The following is a 16186-nucleotide window of genomic DNA, read 5'->3' as shown; positions in this document are numbered from 1 at the left end:
AAAAAGGACACATGAGCAAGTACTGTAAAAATCGTATGACATGTGAAGCCTGCCACAAGACTCATCCAACCATCTTGCACATAGAAACAAAAGACAGTCAAAGAGACCAACCAGCTAGGATGCAACTCATAGAAGCATCCATGTCCAGTGCCTTGGTTTCCCTGAGCGCTGGTAGCCACACTGGGGCCGGCATTAAAGAGAGTGCACTCTCAATAGTCCCAGTAAAGGTGAAATTGGGCAAGGGAACAAAAACTGTGCAAACATATGCCTTCTTGGATGGAGGAAGCACTGCAACATTCTGCACTGAGGAGTTGATGCAACAACTAAATGCTAATGGAAGGACATATTGCTCAGGACAATGGGTCAAGAGAAGCCAGTGTCTAGCTACAAAATCTCTGGATTGGAAGTTGCTGCTTTGAATGGAAATGGATACCTTAAACTGCCTGATGTCTACACACACAAATCCATCCCAGTCTCCCAAGAAAATATCCCTAAGAATGAGGATATTAGAAAATGGCCTTACCTGGATGAGGTTGACTTGACACCAATTGATGCCAGCATTGGGCTGCTTATAGGTGTCAATGCCCCAAAGGCCATGGAGCCATGGAGAGTAATTAATAGCGAGGGTATTGGGCCCTACGCTGTGAAGACTCGACTAGGGTGGGTTGTCAATGGCCCATTCAACATGACTAGTGATGGAAGTGCAGCTGCAGGTACGGTGCAGGTTAATCGCATATCCGTTGAAGATCTGTTGGTCCAGCAATATAATCAAGACTTTGTTGAGCAGCACTATGAGGGCAAAAAAGTGATGTCCGTGGAAGACCAACAGTTTATGGTCAAAGTGTCAAGCTCAGCTGTTCTGGAAAATGGCCATTACAGCTTAAAGCTCCCCTTTCGTAAAGATAACGTGAATCTTCCCAACAACAAAGCTGTAGCCCAGCAAAGGGCACAGCACCTGTTAAAGAAGTTCAAAAGAGATCCAAAGTTCTTTAACGAATACAAAGAATTCATGAAGGATGTTGTAGCAAAAGGATATGCGGAAGTCATACCACAAGACCAGTTGGAACATAAAAGTGGAAAAGCATGGTTTATACCACATCACGGAGTCTACCACCCACGCAAAAGGACTTTGCGCGTGGTGTTTGATTGTGCATCCGTGTACGGTGGAACATCTCTAAACAAAGAGCTGCTGCAAGGCCCTGACTTAACAAATTCACTGGTAGGCGTATTGCTTCGTTTCCGCCAGGGCCCCATAGCTGTTATGACTGACATTGAGGGAATGTTCCACCAGGTGAGAGTGGCAAAAGAGGATGTAAACTATCTGCGCTTTCTCTGGTGGCCAGACGGGGATGTTACGCAAGAGCTGGCGGAGCAAAGGATGACAGTGCACATCTTTGGAGCTGTCTCTTCCCCAAGTTGTGCCACATTTGCCCTGTTGAAGACAGCTGATGACAACCAAAATGATTATGTAGCTGAGATTGTAAACACCATCCGGCAGAACATTTACGTTGACGACTGCTTAAAAGCTGTAAATACCGTGGAGCAAGCAACATATCTCTATGAGAACCTCACACACCTGTGCGCCAAAGGGGGATTTCGGCTCAACAAATGGGTGAGCAACCATCGCTCCGTCCTGGCAGCCATCCCCGAAGATCAGAGAGCTAAAGGAGTTAAAACACTGGACCTGGACAAAGATCAGCTTCCCATGGAAAGGGCGCTTGGAGCTCAATGGAATGTAGAGCAGGATACCTTCACGTTCAGTATTGAGGTAAAACCCCACTCAGTGACCAGACGAGGCATTCTGTCCATAGTAAGCTCAATATATGACCCACTTGGCTTCCTGGCACCAGTTATTCTCCCTGCAAGACAAATCTTGCAGGGGTTGTGCAAAAGAAAGCTGGTTTGGGATGACCAAATCCCACAAGAAATGGCTCAAGCGTGGCAAAAGTGGCTGAGTAGCCTAGCTTTATTGGATGCATTTAATATCACCAGAAGCTTTGCACCCAAAAACTTTGGAGCAATAGCAGCAGCACAGATGCATCATTTCTGTGATGCCAGTGAAGTGGGGTATGGCTCGGTATCTTACCTCCGGCTGATGAACACCAGGAGAGAGGTGAGCATTGCTTTCGTCATGGGAAAGGCCAGAGTAGCGCCACTTAAGCAAACAACCATACCCAGGCTGGAACTTGGAGCTGCAGTCTTAGCTGTGCGCATCAACAAGATGCTACAAACAGAGCTAGAAATCAACATGGAGGAGCCTGTTTTCTTGTCACTTCGACTTCGGATGCCGTGACAAGTGTTTTTATTATTAGGGTGCCAAGCACAAAGTGCGAAGGCAACCTATTGTAATTCTTAGTTTTATTATTATTATTCCGCCACGTTTGACTTTGACAGAGCCTGAACCGCTCGCATGCTTTTTATGAAACTTACTACAGCTGTAGAGGCTGACTCAAGATTAACAGAGAGCAAATATTACACTGATTGGCCCAACATCTATATTATATATATTATATCTCATAACCGCTTTGACGTGTCATGACGTGTCATGAGTCATGACACTTTGCATATCCTCATGGTGAACAAATAAGCCTCAAGAACCTATGACTTTATTTGGATAAATTTACGACTATCTCGAACTTTGTTAAAAATACTCAATTCCCTAAGGATCCTAGGTTTCTTCACTTAGACAAAAATCCTCCAGCACATATCATCTAAGGACCAATGTCTTCAATCTGACAGTGAGCGAAGTCTGTACAAAAAAGGTTAAAGCGCCCAGGAGCCATTGACTTCTAAAAAGGGTGTGGTTTAAATTACAAAAAGACTTGATTGCTTATATCAACATCAAAATGGACTCCTATGATCTGGAGTCCAATTTTGTTCAGGATCATATTCTGAACAAGATAAAGTCTACATATTTCCAATTAGGGCATCGAAATAGGCGTGGCCTGTGACCAAAATAACCACAGTTCATAGACAGAATGTTTGATTTGAATTGGACCAACTAAGTGGCTGTTGGGGACCAAAGTTCCAACTGCCCAAGTAAAATGAAGTTGATTGAAAAAAACAACATGGCCGCCAGAGATGAACCCCTCCAAATTGTATCCTTATCGGAAGCGGTAAAACAATGGAAAACGCAACCTCTCCAAATTTTACCCAGATCAGGCGATAGGGGGAGCTATATCAATTAATTGAAAATGCAGACTTTGGACAGACATATTATTTGAACTTTTTAGTTTACAGTCATGAAATCCGGTAGACATTTGTATCTCCTCATGGTTGAGCAAATGTTCCTAGGAAACCCAGAACCTGTAACAAAATGGCGGCTGGACGTCCAAATTAGCCCAATCAATGATAGGTGACTAAAGGCGGGGATAACGTGAGTCAATCATCACCAAACTTGGTGTATTTAGAGAAGCATCAGTCAAGGTTAACCAGGCTAAAGTTAATCAAAATAGGACTGTAGGGGGCGCTAAAGCAATCAATTGAAAACTTTAAAGAATCATAACTCCTCAGCCTTTTAACGTACGCTCATGACAATTTTTTTCGCCCATCAACAGGTCCAAGCTGATGCTATTCCAGCGTTGTCAACCGTATGCAAACAAAAACGGTCTTCATGGTCTGCGTCAGGGTCTTAATGGTCTGTTAGGGTCTTAATGGTCTGACAGGGTCTCATTGGTCGACTTTAGACTTGGCAACCGTAAAATGCTGTTTGCAACTTTACTTCATTTTTTAATTGTTATCAAAAAGGAGATACGTATACCAGGAATTTTGTTTTCCTTCTACATTTGTGCTATTTGCCAATGATTTTAGAGTGTGCGTGAGCAAGAGAAACAACAATGACAGCGTGTGAGACGAAGCAAAAGAATACTTCCATCACAATAGGCCGTTTTAATCATTGTTTAATCACTATTGAAGCATAGTCTGGGGCAAGTATAACGAAAGATCAACCTATATTTAGCCGATTCAAGGTTACGATTATGGTTTTCACAGGGCAGCGGCCCTCATTCAAGATGCCTTCCTCCTCACCTGCATGCACTCAATCATCAAAATAATTGTAATCCAAAAATTAAACCAGTGGTGATCAAACTGTCCAGATAGTATTTATTATTTTTTCGATTTTTCTTATTTTTACATGAGAGAAATGTGCTCCAGCAAAGTTCACGAATGCAAATCTCTCCTAGGGCAGCAAAATTAGCCGGCCCTGGGTTGGGTCAGTCCAAAACCCTCATATTAATAAAATGTACTTTTTTTGACCAGTTGTATTGATAAGATGAAGCAAGAATTATAATGTAAATATGTCACCAAACGTTTAAACTTTAAACCAAAAATACATTGGTTTACTGTTCCTTTACAGCCCCACAACTAAAAAACTAAAACCATTGTATGCCGAAAAGTGTAAAGATACCATCAGGTCATGAGAGAGTTCCTCTAAGTAAATCCTTTTGAAGGTCTCTGAATCTTTTTTGGACAAAAGCTCTTCTACAGATTAAAGTGATAGGAAATAGGATTATTCTCTACACTAGATTGTTGATGATGGTTAGTCTGCACGCATGAAACACACGTCATAGAATAGACATTATTTGTAATGTAGACATTCGTAATGTCAAAGAAAATATTCTAACCACAAAAAAATCTGGCGTTAGCCTCAAGGAAGAGTGAGGGAAAAACCAAAGTATATTCGAAAGTATATAGAATAGGCGCAAAGCCACCTTAATATAAACTATGGCAGGTAAGCTGTGTTTATCTTAATGCACAAACTGTTGAATTTTGCTGTATGATAAGCATGGGTTTTTAGAGTTAATGATCTGAACTAGAAACAAGGTTTTAAAGAAGTATCAAAGTTGTTTGTTTTAAGGACTTTTTTATGTTGTGAGTGAACAAGTTGGTGCAACAAATGATTTTATCTTTACCCCAATAAAGACGAGTTTAATGAATCAACTATTATGTGTGCTCATTGTCATTTCATATTGCCTTTTGATTTCTCTTCCAGGGGAGCTTGGAAGGATCCGTTCTAAATTTGTGGATAAAGTCTCAGACCCAGTTATCAAAGGTCTCCTGGATGACCTTTGGCAGCAGAAGGTGTTCAGTACTGAGGAAAAGGACTCTGTGATGGAGGGCCAGACGATCAGAGCAGACCAAGCACGTTGTCTGATCGACATGGTGATGGGGAAAGGGGAGAGAGCAAGTCAAGCGATGATTGATAGTATGAAGAAGAGGGACCAACACTTATGCTCCACCCTGGGTCTGATGTCGCCTCCTGCTGGTGTGGGTGAGTTGTTACCATGAATCTACTTTTTAAAGAAACATTCTCTGCCAGCTTTGTTTCAACAAGAGGTGAGCTTCTTTGTCCTTTAATCCACTGGGATCCAGTGATTCATTATCATCCACTCGGGATTGCATTTGTGTGGAATACGACTTACTTTTTTTGAGAGGTAGGGGTTTTACTTAGTGCTGATGTATTCCTTGGCTCAATGGTGTTATTGCTAGTTTGACAGGATCCCTTTTATAGTTTGGTAACTCTCACTGTAAACCCTCAGACCTTTTTCTAAAGGGGTAAAACTGAATCTATATTTTTGTTGAGTGGTACATCGTCAGAGGGTGGAACTTGACCTGCCTGTGTGTGGATTGTCTTTGTCTTTTTATAAAACCCGCTCTGCAGGGCGGGATCTGCCTGATGATCGAGAGAATAAATATTACACTGATTGGCCCAAAGGTGGCACTATAGCAACAGTCCAAAAATGCAAACTTTGAACAAACATATCTAATAACCGCTTTGACTTAGAGTCATGATCGTTTGTTAACACATGCATATCCTCATGGTGAACAAATATGCCTCAAGAACCTATGACTAAATTATTTAAGGATCCTAGGTTTTTTCACTCAGAAAAAAATACTTTAGCACCTATCATCTATGGACCAATGTCTTCAATCTGACATTAAGCGAAGTCTGTACAATAAAAAAAATAAAGCGCCCAGGAGCCATTGACTTCTAAAAAGGGTGTGGTTTAAAATGCATAAAGACTGAAATGCTTACATCAACATCAAATTGGACTCCTATGATCTTGAGTCCAATACAAAAGTTGTTCAGAATCAAATTTTGAACATGAGTCAACATATTTTCAATTAGGGCCAAGCATAGGTCACACATATGTATGTATGTGTATATGTTTATATATATATATATATATATATATATATATGTATATAGGGTGTTGTATATATATTTATATTGTCCTTAAATTTATGTTATTTGTATATTTGTATTTCTTAGGTTGTATCTTTTATATTTTATGTATGTATTTATATTATATATATATATTTATATATATATTTTTTCTTAATATTTGTGTATGCATATCTGGAGTTCGTGACAAAAATAACATCCCCCTGGGATCTATCTATTGGGAGCGGTAAAACAGGTAACTGAAAATGCAACCTCTCCAAATTGTACCCAGATCGGGTGATAGGGGGAGCTATATCAATTAACTGAAAATGCAGACTTTAAATGGACCTATTATCTGACATTTTTCTTCTACAGTCATGAAATCTTGTAGACATTTGTACCTCCTCAAGTTGAGCAAGTGTGCTTAGGAAACCCAGAACCTGTAACAAAATGGCGGCTGGACGTCAAAATTAGCCCAATCAATGATTGGTGACTAAAGGCGGGTTAACTTGACTCATTCATCACCGAACTTGGTGTATTTAAAGAAGCATAGGTCAAGGTTAATCAGGCTGAATTTCATAAAAATAGGACTGTAGGGGGCCCTAAAGTGAAATTTAGTTCGCCCATCAACAGAACAAAGCTGATGCTATTCAAGCGTTATCAACCGTATGCAAACAAAACCGGTATTAATTGTGTTCGTCAGGGTCTTAATTGTGTTCGTCAGGGTCTTAATGGTCTGCGTCGCAGTCTTAATGGTCTGTCAGGGGTCTTCATGGTCTGCGTCAGGGTGAGGCTGGACGATATACCTAGTAAAATTTATGCCAGTATATTTTTGAAAGAGATATGTAGTTGAGACAATATCGCCATACCAGTTAGGGCTGCAGGATATATCGGCTATGTACGATATATCGATATAATTTCGAAGGGGATACAAGATTTGACAATATCGTTTATATCAATATATGCGTTAAAATGGTCAGTTTCCGCCTCAAGCGTCTGTGTTTGCCCTGGAGACTGTGAGCGCTCCCCCTCCCACTCCGTCCTTCTGAACGTGCCATGTGCAAAGACGCCTAATTCCCGCCCCCGCCACCCCCTCACAATACAACAAACATGGAGGATACGGTAAAAAAAACGAGACGCGCCGGGAGACGAAAGCTGCAGGTCATCTGTAGAGAGTGTAGCAAAACTGTTGCGGCTAAAAGTGGAAGCACGTCAAATCTGTTCCATAAATTACAGCAGCGGCACAAAGTTCAGTATGAGGAATGCGTAAAACTCTGTGGCTGTGCTGCTGCATCACCGGCCGGGACAGTTTGTGTGTTGGGGGCGCCCTCTGGTGGCGCACTTAATTAATTAATTAAAATATACGAAACAAGCGAAAAACATGTTCCCAAATGGAACGAAGAAGGGAGGGGGCGGGGGATTAAAGTTAGGGAGCACTGAAACCCGTAGTACGCAGGACAATGCGACAAAGCCAATGCTTTAAATGGTAGCTAATGTGTGTAACCTACAGCTTTATATTGTTTTGCACAGGTGATTATTTTGTTAAGATGAAAAACTGTTCCCTTTTTTTTTTTTTACATGTTCATTCAGTTCTGTTGAAAATAACGATACAAATGTTTTAATAGAAGTGCTTGCAAGATCTCACATGTGGCTTTTGACTTAGAAAAAACCCCATCTAACCCACTCTATAGAAAATATCGAGATACATATTGTTTATCGCCATTCAGCCCAAAAATATCGGGATATCTTATTTTGCCCATATCGTGCAGCCCTAATACCAGTATATTAGATATTATTTTGATGTTGCCTTGCGAGCGCTATTTGATAAGGCCGAAAGCTGCTCTCTGAGCCTACAAGCCATGTTCAGCTGGTCAATCCCGCCCCTTATATGTACGTAGTGTTCTCCCACCCACTTTACGCATCACAACAAACTTTGAACAAAAACATGGCGGACACGGTGGTAGAGAGAAAGGAACCCGTAAAGGGACATGGGGTAAAAAAAATGTTTTTAACATTTCTCGTGAGCACGAGAAAGTATCTGGCGCTCACGAGAAAGTATCTGGTGCGCACGAGAAAGTATCTTACGCATATCGCTGTGTGTGTGTGTGTGTGTGTGTGTGTGTGTGTGTGTGTGTGTGTGTGTGTGTGTGTGTGTGTGTGTGTGTGTGTGTGTGTGTGTGTGTGCGCATGGACCAGGGGACGTGTCCCCACCAATGTCAAATGACGACTGAAATATTCGACACCAATTGTGGCAACCCGCTCCTTGAATGAGCCGGGTTCTAGGTACAAATCACGCTCGGTAGTGAGGGTTTGAGCCGATCACGGCATTTATTGCATACACTTGGACAATACATGATGCTCGCGGTCTCTAGGGCCTCCGTGGGCCTCTAGCCGCTCGCGGACCAGAGCGCTTCCTACTTCCTTGCTTCCCGTTCCTGGTCTCTCAAATGTCAGTCCTCGTGCTCCTTTTATAATGGCCCCTCGGCTTTCGGCCAGGTGTCCCCCTGATTGGGGTTCGGTCGGTGCTCTCCGTCGCCGGCTGACGGTGGTATCGGCCATCCAGGACCAACCCTCGGTCTGGTCGGGGCCGAGGTTTACGGGGCGGGATGCCACACAATATTCAGGTTGAAACGAAAAAAAAGCGCCTCATGCGGTACACAAAGGGTTAAATTCCAACTTCGGTACCGCCTCCGAAAATACCTCTTCCTTTTTACACTGCCCAGCCGGTTCGGTCGCAGCTTCTCGTAAGGAAAGTTCCTCTGCGTCTTTCTCGTATATAGCATCATCTCTCTGCGTCTTCGTTTAATGCGCCTGCATCACCTTCTCTCCCATGATGGTCAGCAGTTTGCACTTTTCACTGTCTTATCTGGTTATCACTTGCTTGCTACATCCTGTATGTATAATCCAGATAACCCAACAGACACACGCACGCACAACCAGGTCACTATTCAGCGCATGAATTTGAGGAAAATTGTGAAATGGCAATTATGAAAACAACGATAGTAGGCTATACAATTATATTGCGTAGACTTCAATAGAATGAACACATGCCCTTCTCCAGCTAGAACTACTCATGTTGATATCGCTGCGTTGTCTCTGTCTAGACAACGCAGCGACACCTCTACCCGGAGCGTCTACCTCTACCCGGAGCGTCTAATCGCATTTTCATTCAAATGAAACCGCCGATGTGTGTAGGGTCAAGGAGGGTAAATTGGGGTGCTTGCTCAAGCCGGCAATTTACCTCGGGCGGTGTAAACGAGTGGACCATGACGGAAAAAGGTGTGCATAAGACGGGCATATTTGGCAGTATAAAAACGTCTTTTGAGACAGATCTGTTTTATAATTTAGTAGACGGAATCTTTGTCTTTGCTTACCAAGCAGATGTGTACAATTATGCTAAATATTTTCCTGTATATGCATCAGCAGATAATGCATCAAACAAAGTTAAAGTCAGTTGCGCATCATACGTTATTTCATTTAGTGTGTGTCTGTGTGTGTGTGTGTGGGGAGGGGGGTGTCTGGGTAGTGTCCTTACCAAAGCTCAGACCAAACCTACGCCCTTGAGTTCAGTGAAGTAATGAACGAGTCCGGTTGTGTGTAATATATGTGTTTTATGTGTGTGTGGGCACACACAAGCTAAAATCATTCAAATTAATGTACTTTATTTTTACCTTGCACGATTGGAGCACGTATAATCTCTTGCCTCCAACTACGAGATGGTTAGTGTTACACCTTTCCTGCTCTCGGATTTTTTAATTAATAATGAATTATATTTGATGATTCAGCGTTGCTAATTATAATTGACCGTTGTCAAGGAAAACAAAAGATTGTTTTCTTCGTCTTCGATTGCTAAGCGACGTCAACGTCTTTGGTGGACTACTTCTCCGCTGATCAACACTACGAATGCTGGTTACTAATAAATTGTGAAAAGAAACACCTTGAAGTTGTTTTTTCGTTCAGGCAAGTAGCCGTGTAATAAGCAGGATAATGTATAGAACGTTGCCGTCATTATCGAAAATAAGCCCCTTCAGGGCGAAGCCCTGTTCGCCCTGTCGGGGCTTATTTTCCCGATAATGACCGGCGTTCTATACATTATCCCTTGCATGTCCCTTGCATCCCTTGCACCATCAACCATGGTTGATGGTGAATACTTGTGGCGTGAAGTTAAAACTACACATTTTACCAGTTTTGTTCAAAATATCGTTATAATATCATATATCGCCATTCGAAAAGTTTCAACACAGGGAAGGCTGAGCGGTAGGGCAAAATCAGTGCGCGTTCACGTGGCCGGCAACCGCTTCCTGGTCAACAGCCGCTTTTGTAAACGCCTCCCCTCTGCCGCCCTTCCCTCATTGAAATGAATGAAGGCGGCGAGCTGCCGCGCGGCGGTGTGAAAGCAGCTTAATGGTCTGTTAGGGTCTTAATGGTCTGACAGGGTCTTATTGGTTGGCTTTAGGCTTGGCACCCGTAAAATGCTGCTTGCAGCTTTAATTGTTATTATTATTATTATTATTATTATTATTATTATTATTATTATTATTTTAATGCATGGCATAGCCCACTACAGTATTCAATCATGCAGCCCTATATGGATTTTTCGTTTTTTTCACAATCGACTTGCTATTTCTGTGCAGTTTCACACATATGAACAATCTATGACATCAGGATATTTAAATTAGGCTAATTGTTTGCATGTTTGTGCTGTGTATAGCCTATGTGTGTGTAAGCTTATGTTACAGTTCCGACCTCCCTAGGCACGTCAAAATAGCAACACCAACTGCGCTATCCGCTAGGGCACGCTAGGGCGCAATTCTTTCAGTGAGTTGCGCAACTGCTTAATCGATCTGTAAGATAGCACCATGTATCATTTGCGCCAAAACACGCCTCTGCTTTTCGCCGACACGCCTGCAGGGCGCAAGTTTAGTGGCGAGAGTTTGCTGCGGGGGGAAATCAGCTTAGCGCCAGGCGCAAACTAGCAACGATACATGCGTTGGTGTACAAAGTAAATTGCGCTGGGTGAAAGATAGGGCCCAATGTGAGACTTATGCATTTCCAACTTCAATGTGGAGACAATTTTTCCTCTTTAGGGTTAAATGGTTTGATCCAGATATTTAGGTTTATAGTTGGGGCATTAGGTTAAATGGTTTGATCCAGATATGTAGGGTTTAAGTGGGGGTATCAGGTTAAACGGTTTGATCCAGATATGTAGGGTTATTTCCGTGTATCAGGTTAAACGGTTTGATCCAGATATGTAGGGTTATTGTGGCGGTGTCAGGTTAAACGGTTTGATCCAGATATGTAGGGTTATTGTGGCGGTGTCAGGTTAAACGGTTTGATCCAGATATGTAGGGTTATTGTGGCGGTGTCAGGTTAAACGGTTTGATCCAGATATGTAGGGTTATTGTGGGTGTATCACCTCGTAACCATAGGTGCTTGAGCTCTGAGCAGCATTGGTGCTAGGCCTCTCAGCACCATGGGTACTAGGGCTCTCAGCACCGTGGGTGTTAGGGCTCTCAGCACCGTGGGCAGGGGTGGACTGGGACAAAAATTCAGCCCTGGCATTTTCTGTCCACTCCAGCCCACTACATTATTAGCACTAGGGGTGGGACGAGACGAACGGGAAGAACCCTGTATGTACTTGATTAAAACAATTTAATCAAGTACATGCATCCGAATAATGGTACAGTTTTTTGTTTTTCAAGTTTGTGTCTCTTGTGCTGCTGACAAGAAAGGTGTGAAACCCGAACAGGAAGTTAACAGACCTCTTGTGGTCGCTGCATCTCCACCCCCCATATCTACTACAAAACCCTTGTTAAATATCACACATGATCCAACGCTAAATCCTCTCTTGCAGTTATTAGTCTGTGACTGTGAAAATATTTTGGAGTAAGCCCAGCATTAGTTAAAACCAGACTCGGACAATTATAACAAAATATCCTGACAAATAATCTAAATAGAAACATATTACAGACAGTAACAGCATTAGAGCTGAAACTAATTTGTTTTAACGGTGACTCAGTCATTATGAAACCATAAATAGAGAATTGATTTGTTTTTCTCATATACGTCTCATATTGTCATATACGTGTATGTGTATGTATACATGTGCACATACATGTATATGAGAATTCATACCTATTCAGACCTGTAATTCATATCTTAGACATTTTCACACAGCTATAGGTAAAAAGAATTAAATTCTCTATTTATGGTTATATTTGGGGCAATATATATATATTGCCCTACTTCCTCGTCCGCATCCAGCCAGCTACACTCACCCAATTCATGACCTGCAAGAAACAGCAAACAGAACTGGTACTCAGTATCTGTGTACTGACAAGTATATATAGCCTTTTTGTGATGTAGTGACCCTTCCTGCCCGAAACTTGGCCCGGTCAGACCCCGAGGGCAGGCCCCCCCTTCCTGCCCTCAGGGTCCGACCGGGCCAAGTTTCGGTGCGGGGGTCCCAGTTAGGCCCTAGAATAAGGTATTCAAGTTTCAGGGCGGTAGGACCTTCCTATCTCAAAAACTGTTTTTCCACCACATTCTGATCCATTAGTTCTTGCAGGCAACACTTCTGGGGGGCTTTGTCCAAATGACAGTCCATTTGGGAAAACTTTTTTTTCTCTAAGGGCTAGAACTCCAAATCTCGGATATGTCGTTCTCGGGGCCCCGGAAAATGTGTGTACAGATTTTAGTATCCCTAGCTATCTCGAAAAGGCCGGAAAAGTGGCGTGACCTCCAACAGTACAGTAAATGTACATAAGACAGAGGTTAGTTTCTAGTCCCCATTTTTTGTGGGATGGAGGTGTACATTTGTGGCTTAAGGTGTGTAGACACAGCTGGCCTGTGGCCACGTTTTTGAAGTCTGGGGTCAAAAGGTCAAAAGGAGCCGGCACCACGCCGCTTATGAGATAACAAAAAGTTAATGTGTATTTCTCTCATAACTTTTTGTCATTATTAAAGAGAGGCCTGATTCTCAGATATGCATGTTGGATGGCAAGGGTGTAGGTCTGGGAAGAACTTCAGGCCAAAATCTTGCAAGCGAGCCGCTGGGTGAGGTGCAACGAGATGGAGCACTTGCTGAGTCATTTCCTGTAGGGCTGGAGCCACAGGTTGAAGCGTATGCGTCCTTTGAGACCCCCTTTGATATGTAAGAGACCCCAAAGTACAGCTTACTTAAAGGGATACTTCACCCATTTAGAACCGGCGTTCTATCATTATAAAATCGCTATTGTAATATAAATAAATGTATAAATTAGAGCTGTCAGTTAAACGCGTTATTAACGGCGTTAACGCAAACCAAATTTAACGGCGTTAAAAAAATTATCGCGCGATTAACGTAATTATTTTATTAAAAATATATATATATTTTTTTTTTTCTTTGGCTCAAAACAAGCCTGACTGCTATGTTCAAATTACATTTGTTCAAAGCAGTCGTTTAATTGCACTATAGGCTATTTTTTTGTATCGTCCTGTTTTGATCAGTATATGCCAATGTTGTTATCAATAGAAAATCATTTGCACAAGGCAAGCCGATACACTTCACCATGTTGATAAGAGAATTAAAATGAGAAGAATTATGGGACAAAAAAATCAAGGGATATTTAGCATAGAAAAATAATTTGCGATTAATCGTGAGTTAACTATGACATTAATGCGATTAATCACGATTAAATATTTTAATCGCTTGACAGCTCTAGTATAAATAAATATCAGTCCAAACCAGTCTCCCCTTGGGCCATTTTTTCTCATCTAATTTTCTCCCGAAATGACGTCAAATGACGCGTTTGACGTCATTTCGGGAGAAACCTCTTGTCCCGCTAGAAGGGCCGAGGACTACAACACACTTTTGGTGGCAAATTTGCTGCCAATTTTTCCACTAATAAGGAATGAGAGGGTGCTGGGAGCTCGCGTACTGAGGGGGATTGAGGGGGATTGAGGGGGATTGAGGGAGACGGGAGACCGGAAACAGGTGGGCGGGGCAGCGAGCGCAATGCACTGTGGTAGTTGGAGGATTTCTTACTTTGAGCCAGAGAGACCATGAAAACACTCTTTCTGCCTTTTTTCAGGCTAGGATGAACCGATTTCAATTTTTTTTGCACATTTATAATACATTGAATTATTTAGTTCATAAAACCTTCATATTCCCACCGGTGAAGTATCTCTTTAAATGTTGTTGACTCAGTCACCTATTGCATCACTTCCTTTAGGGCTTCGGCCTCCTAATTGATCATTGTAGTAGGCTATAATTGAATGCCCTCTTTCACATCAGAAAGAGGGCATTTCTCCATATGATACTTCCACCACTGGGACGTGGCAACATTTCTCCAAATCCATATGGGGAGGGGGGGGAGATGCTTGTGGAAAGTAGGGGTGTACACTAGACATAAATAGGAAGCAAACTCAGGAGAAGGAATGTCAAATATTTATTTATTGATCTAATAAATTGTTTCAAATAACCCTGCCTCGTTAAATCAATGAGCTTGGTGTTTTGCTTTCAAAAATAGGTTATAGAAGAAGTCTAAACTGCATATAAAAACATCCAAGCTGCCTTTTAAGGATACCTTGGAATATCTGTCTATTTTTTAACCATCGGACCCTAGTTTACGACAAAAAAAACCCAATTGACGGAAGCTCCTTTGCCGCGTGGTTTTTAGAGCCATGTAAGTATTAGAGAGGGCGGTCGATAGCAACCACCATAGCAACCATGACGGTCAAGTGACTGGATGCAGCTCCGTTGAAAAAAATAGAATACCACCCTACACACTCAGGAGATTAATGATATTTAAATTATTATTACCATGAAGTCTTTATTTGCATGGGTTTACATTTCGTTCTGTGTAGCATGGAATAATCAGAGAAACACTCCCATTCTGAATGCATTGGTTTACATTTCGTTCTTTGGAACACGGTTATTTTTATTAATTTTTTTATTTTTTATTTTTATTCAGTTTTTGAGGTGCTTCAAAGATGCAAATTTTTCTGCAATAATCACAAATCCAATGGAAAAACCCGTTGGCTTTTTGTCAAGGGAACCCAGGCCGACGCTCACTTCCGGGTTGGCCAACATACGTCATCCCTCCACCACTCTATACTGTAAAAACACATGTTCAAGTTGAATGATAATGCATGAATTTATTCTTTATTCTGCCATAGTAACACGGTAAATAAATGGCAAAAAATAGGCTGAGAACGAATTCGTGTTTACGATATGTTCAATAAAACGTATTCACGGACAAAAGTTTTTTAGAAAAAACGTAATTGAGAATGCCGAATAGTTCTCTGGGAACGTAATTTTGATGAGAAAGGGTTGCTCTGTCAGTTGACAAAAAAAGCGGACGGACGTTGTCTCTATAGCAACGACCTCAGCTACCCAACACTGATCAAAAAAACGATTGTTTCTCTCAATCAAAGCACAAAACAGGACAACTGATGCCCATAGCCTTAACCCATACATGTTGTGTAATTAACAAGGACACGTTGGTGTAGTTGTGTTGAGGAATGTCACAGATTTCACTGTAAAATCGCCGTTAATGTAAACAATAAATTTATTGAAAGATTACAATAAATTCAATGGCAAATATTGCAAATTAAACTAATTATTTCCAATAGGTTTACTTGTATTTTGTGCTAAAATTCAAAGTATCACATCTGTATTTGCAATACAGCTTGATTCTGCATCTCTATTTACAGATCATTAGTCCATGTCAATGTTTACTGTTGCTATGGCAACAAGAGACTGCTAACGTTAGCAGCTGTTAGCTAGCTTAGCCAAATCGTCTGAACAATAATAACCCATAATATCACAATTCGGCATATTTAAACAAAATCAACCACAACTACCAACAGTCACAGCCCTTCAACTCTGGGCTAATATGTTGTCACAAGTATGCAGTTAATTAGGTCACATCACATTCAATGAAAAAACGTTTTCTACTTTGTTTTGGACATCAAAAATGTAGCCTAGCTAGTCCCAGGCTAACGTTCAGTGTTTCCCGCAGGATTTTTTTCAGCAGCGGT

The 16186-nt window shown here is 41.7% G+C and overlaps 2 protein-coding genes across 9 annotated transcripts in view; one reads left to right on the top strand and one right to left on the bottom strand.

Annotated features, from left to right (window-relative positions):
* The window catches only part of LOC132460630 (NACHT, LRR and PYD domains-containing protein 3-like), a 521671-nt gene that overhangs the window by 407756 nt on the left and 97729 nt on the right, over nucleotides 1-16186 (top strand). For 7 of the 8 annotated variants that reach the window (XM_060055359.1, XM_060055368.1, XM_060055362.1 and 4 more), the window contains one exon: nucleotides 4991-5269. The exons of the other annotated variant lie outside the window; for it this stretch is intronic. In XM_060055359.1, coding sequence (XP_059911342.1) covers nucleotides 4991-5269 — 279 coding nt within the window. The remainder of the gene's footprint in view (nucleotides 1-4990; nucleotides 5270-16186) is intronic. 8 annotated transcript variants of the gene reach the window in all.
* Nucleotides 1-16186, bottom strand: part of LOC132460662 (tripartite motif-containing protein 16-like) — a 60579-nt gene that overhangs the window by 41299 nt on the left and 3094 nt on the right. The window lies entirely within an intron of this gene.

Source organism: Gadus macrocephalus, chromosome 7 (assembly GCF_031168955.1).
Source record: "Gadus macrocephalus chromosome 7, ASM3116895v1".
NCBI classification, from domain to species: Eukaryota; Metazoa; Chordata; class Actinopteri; order Gadiformes; family Gadidae; genus Gadus; species Gadus macrocephalus.
This window is presented reverse-complemented; position numbering and strand designations above follow the sequence as displayed.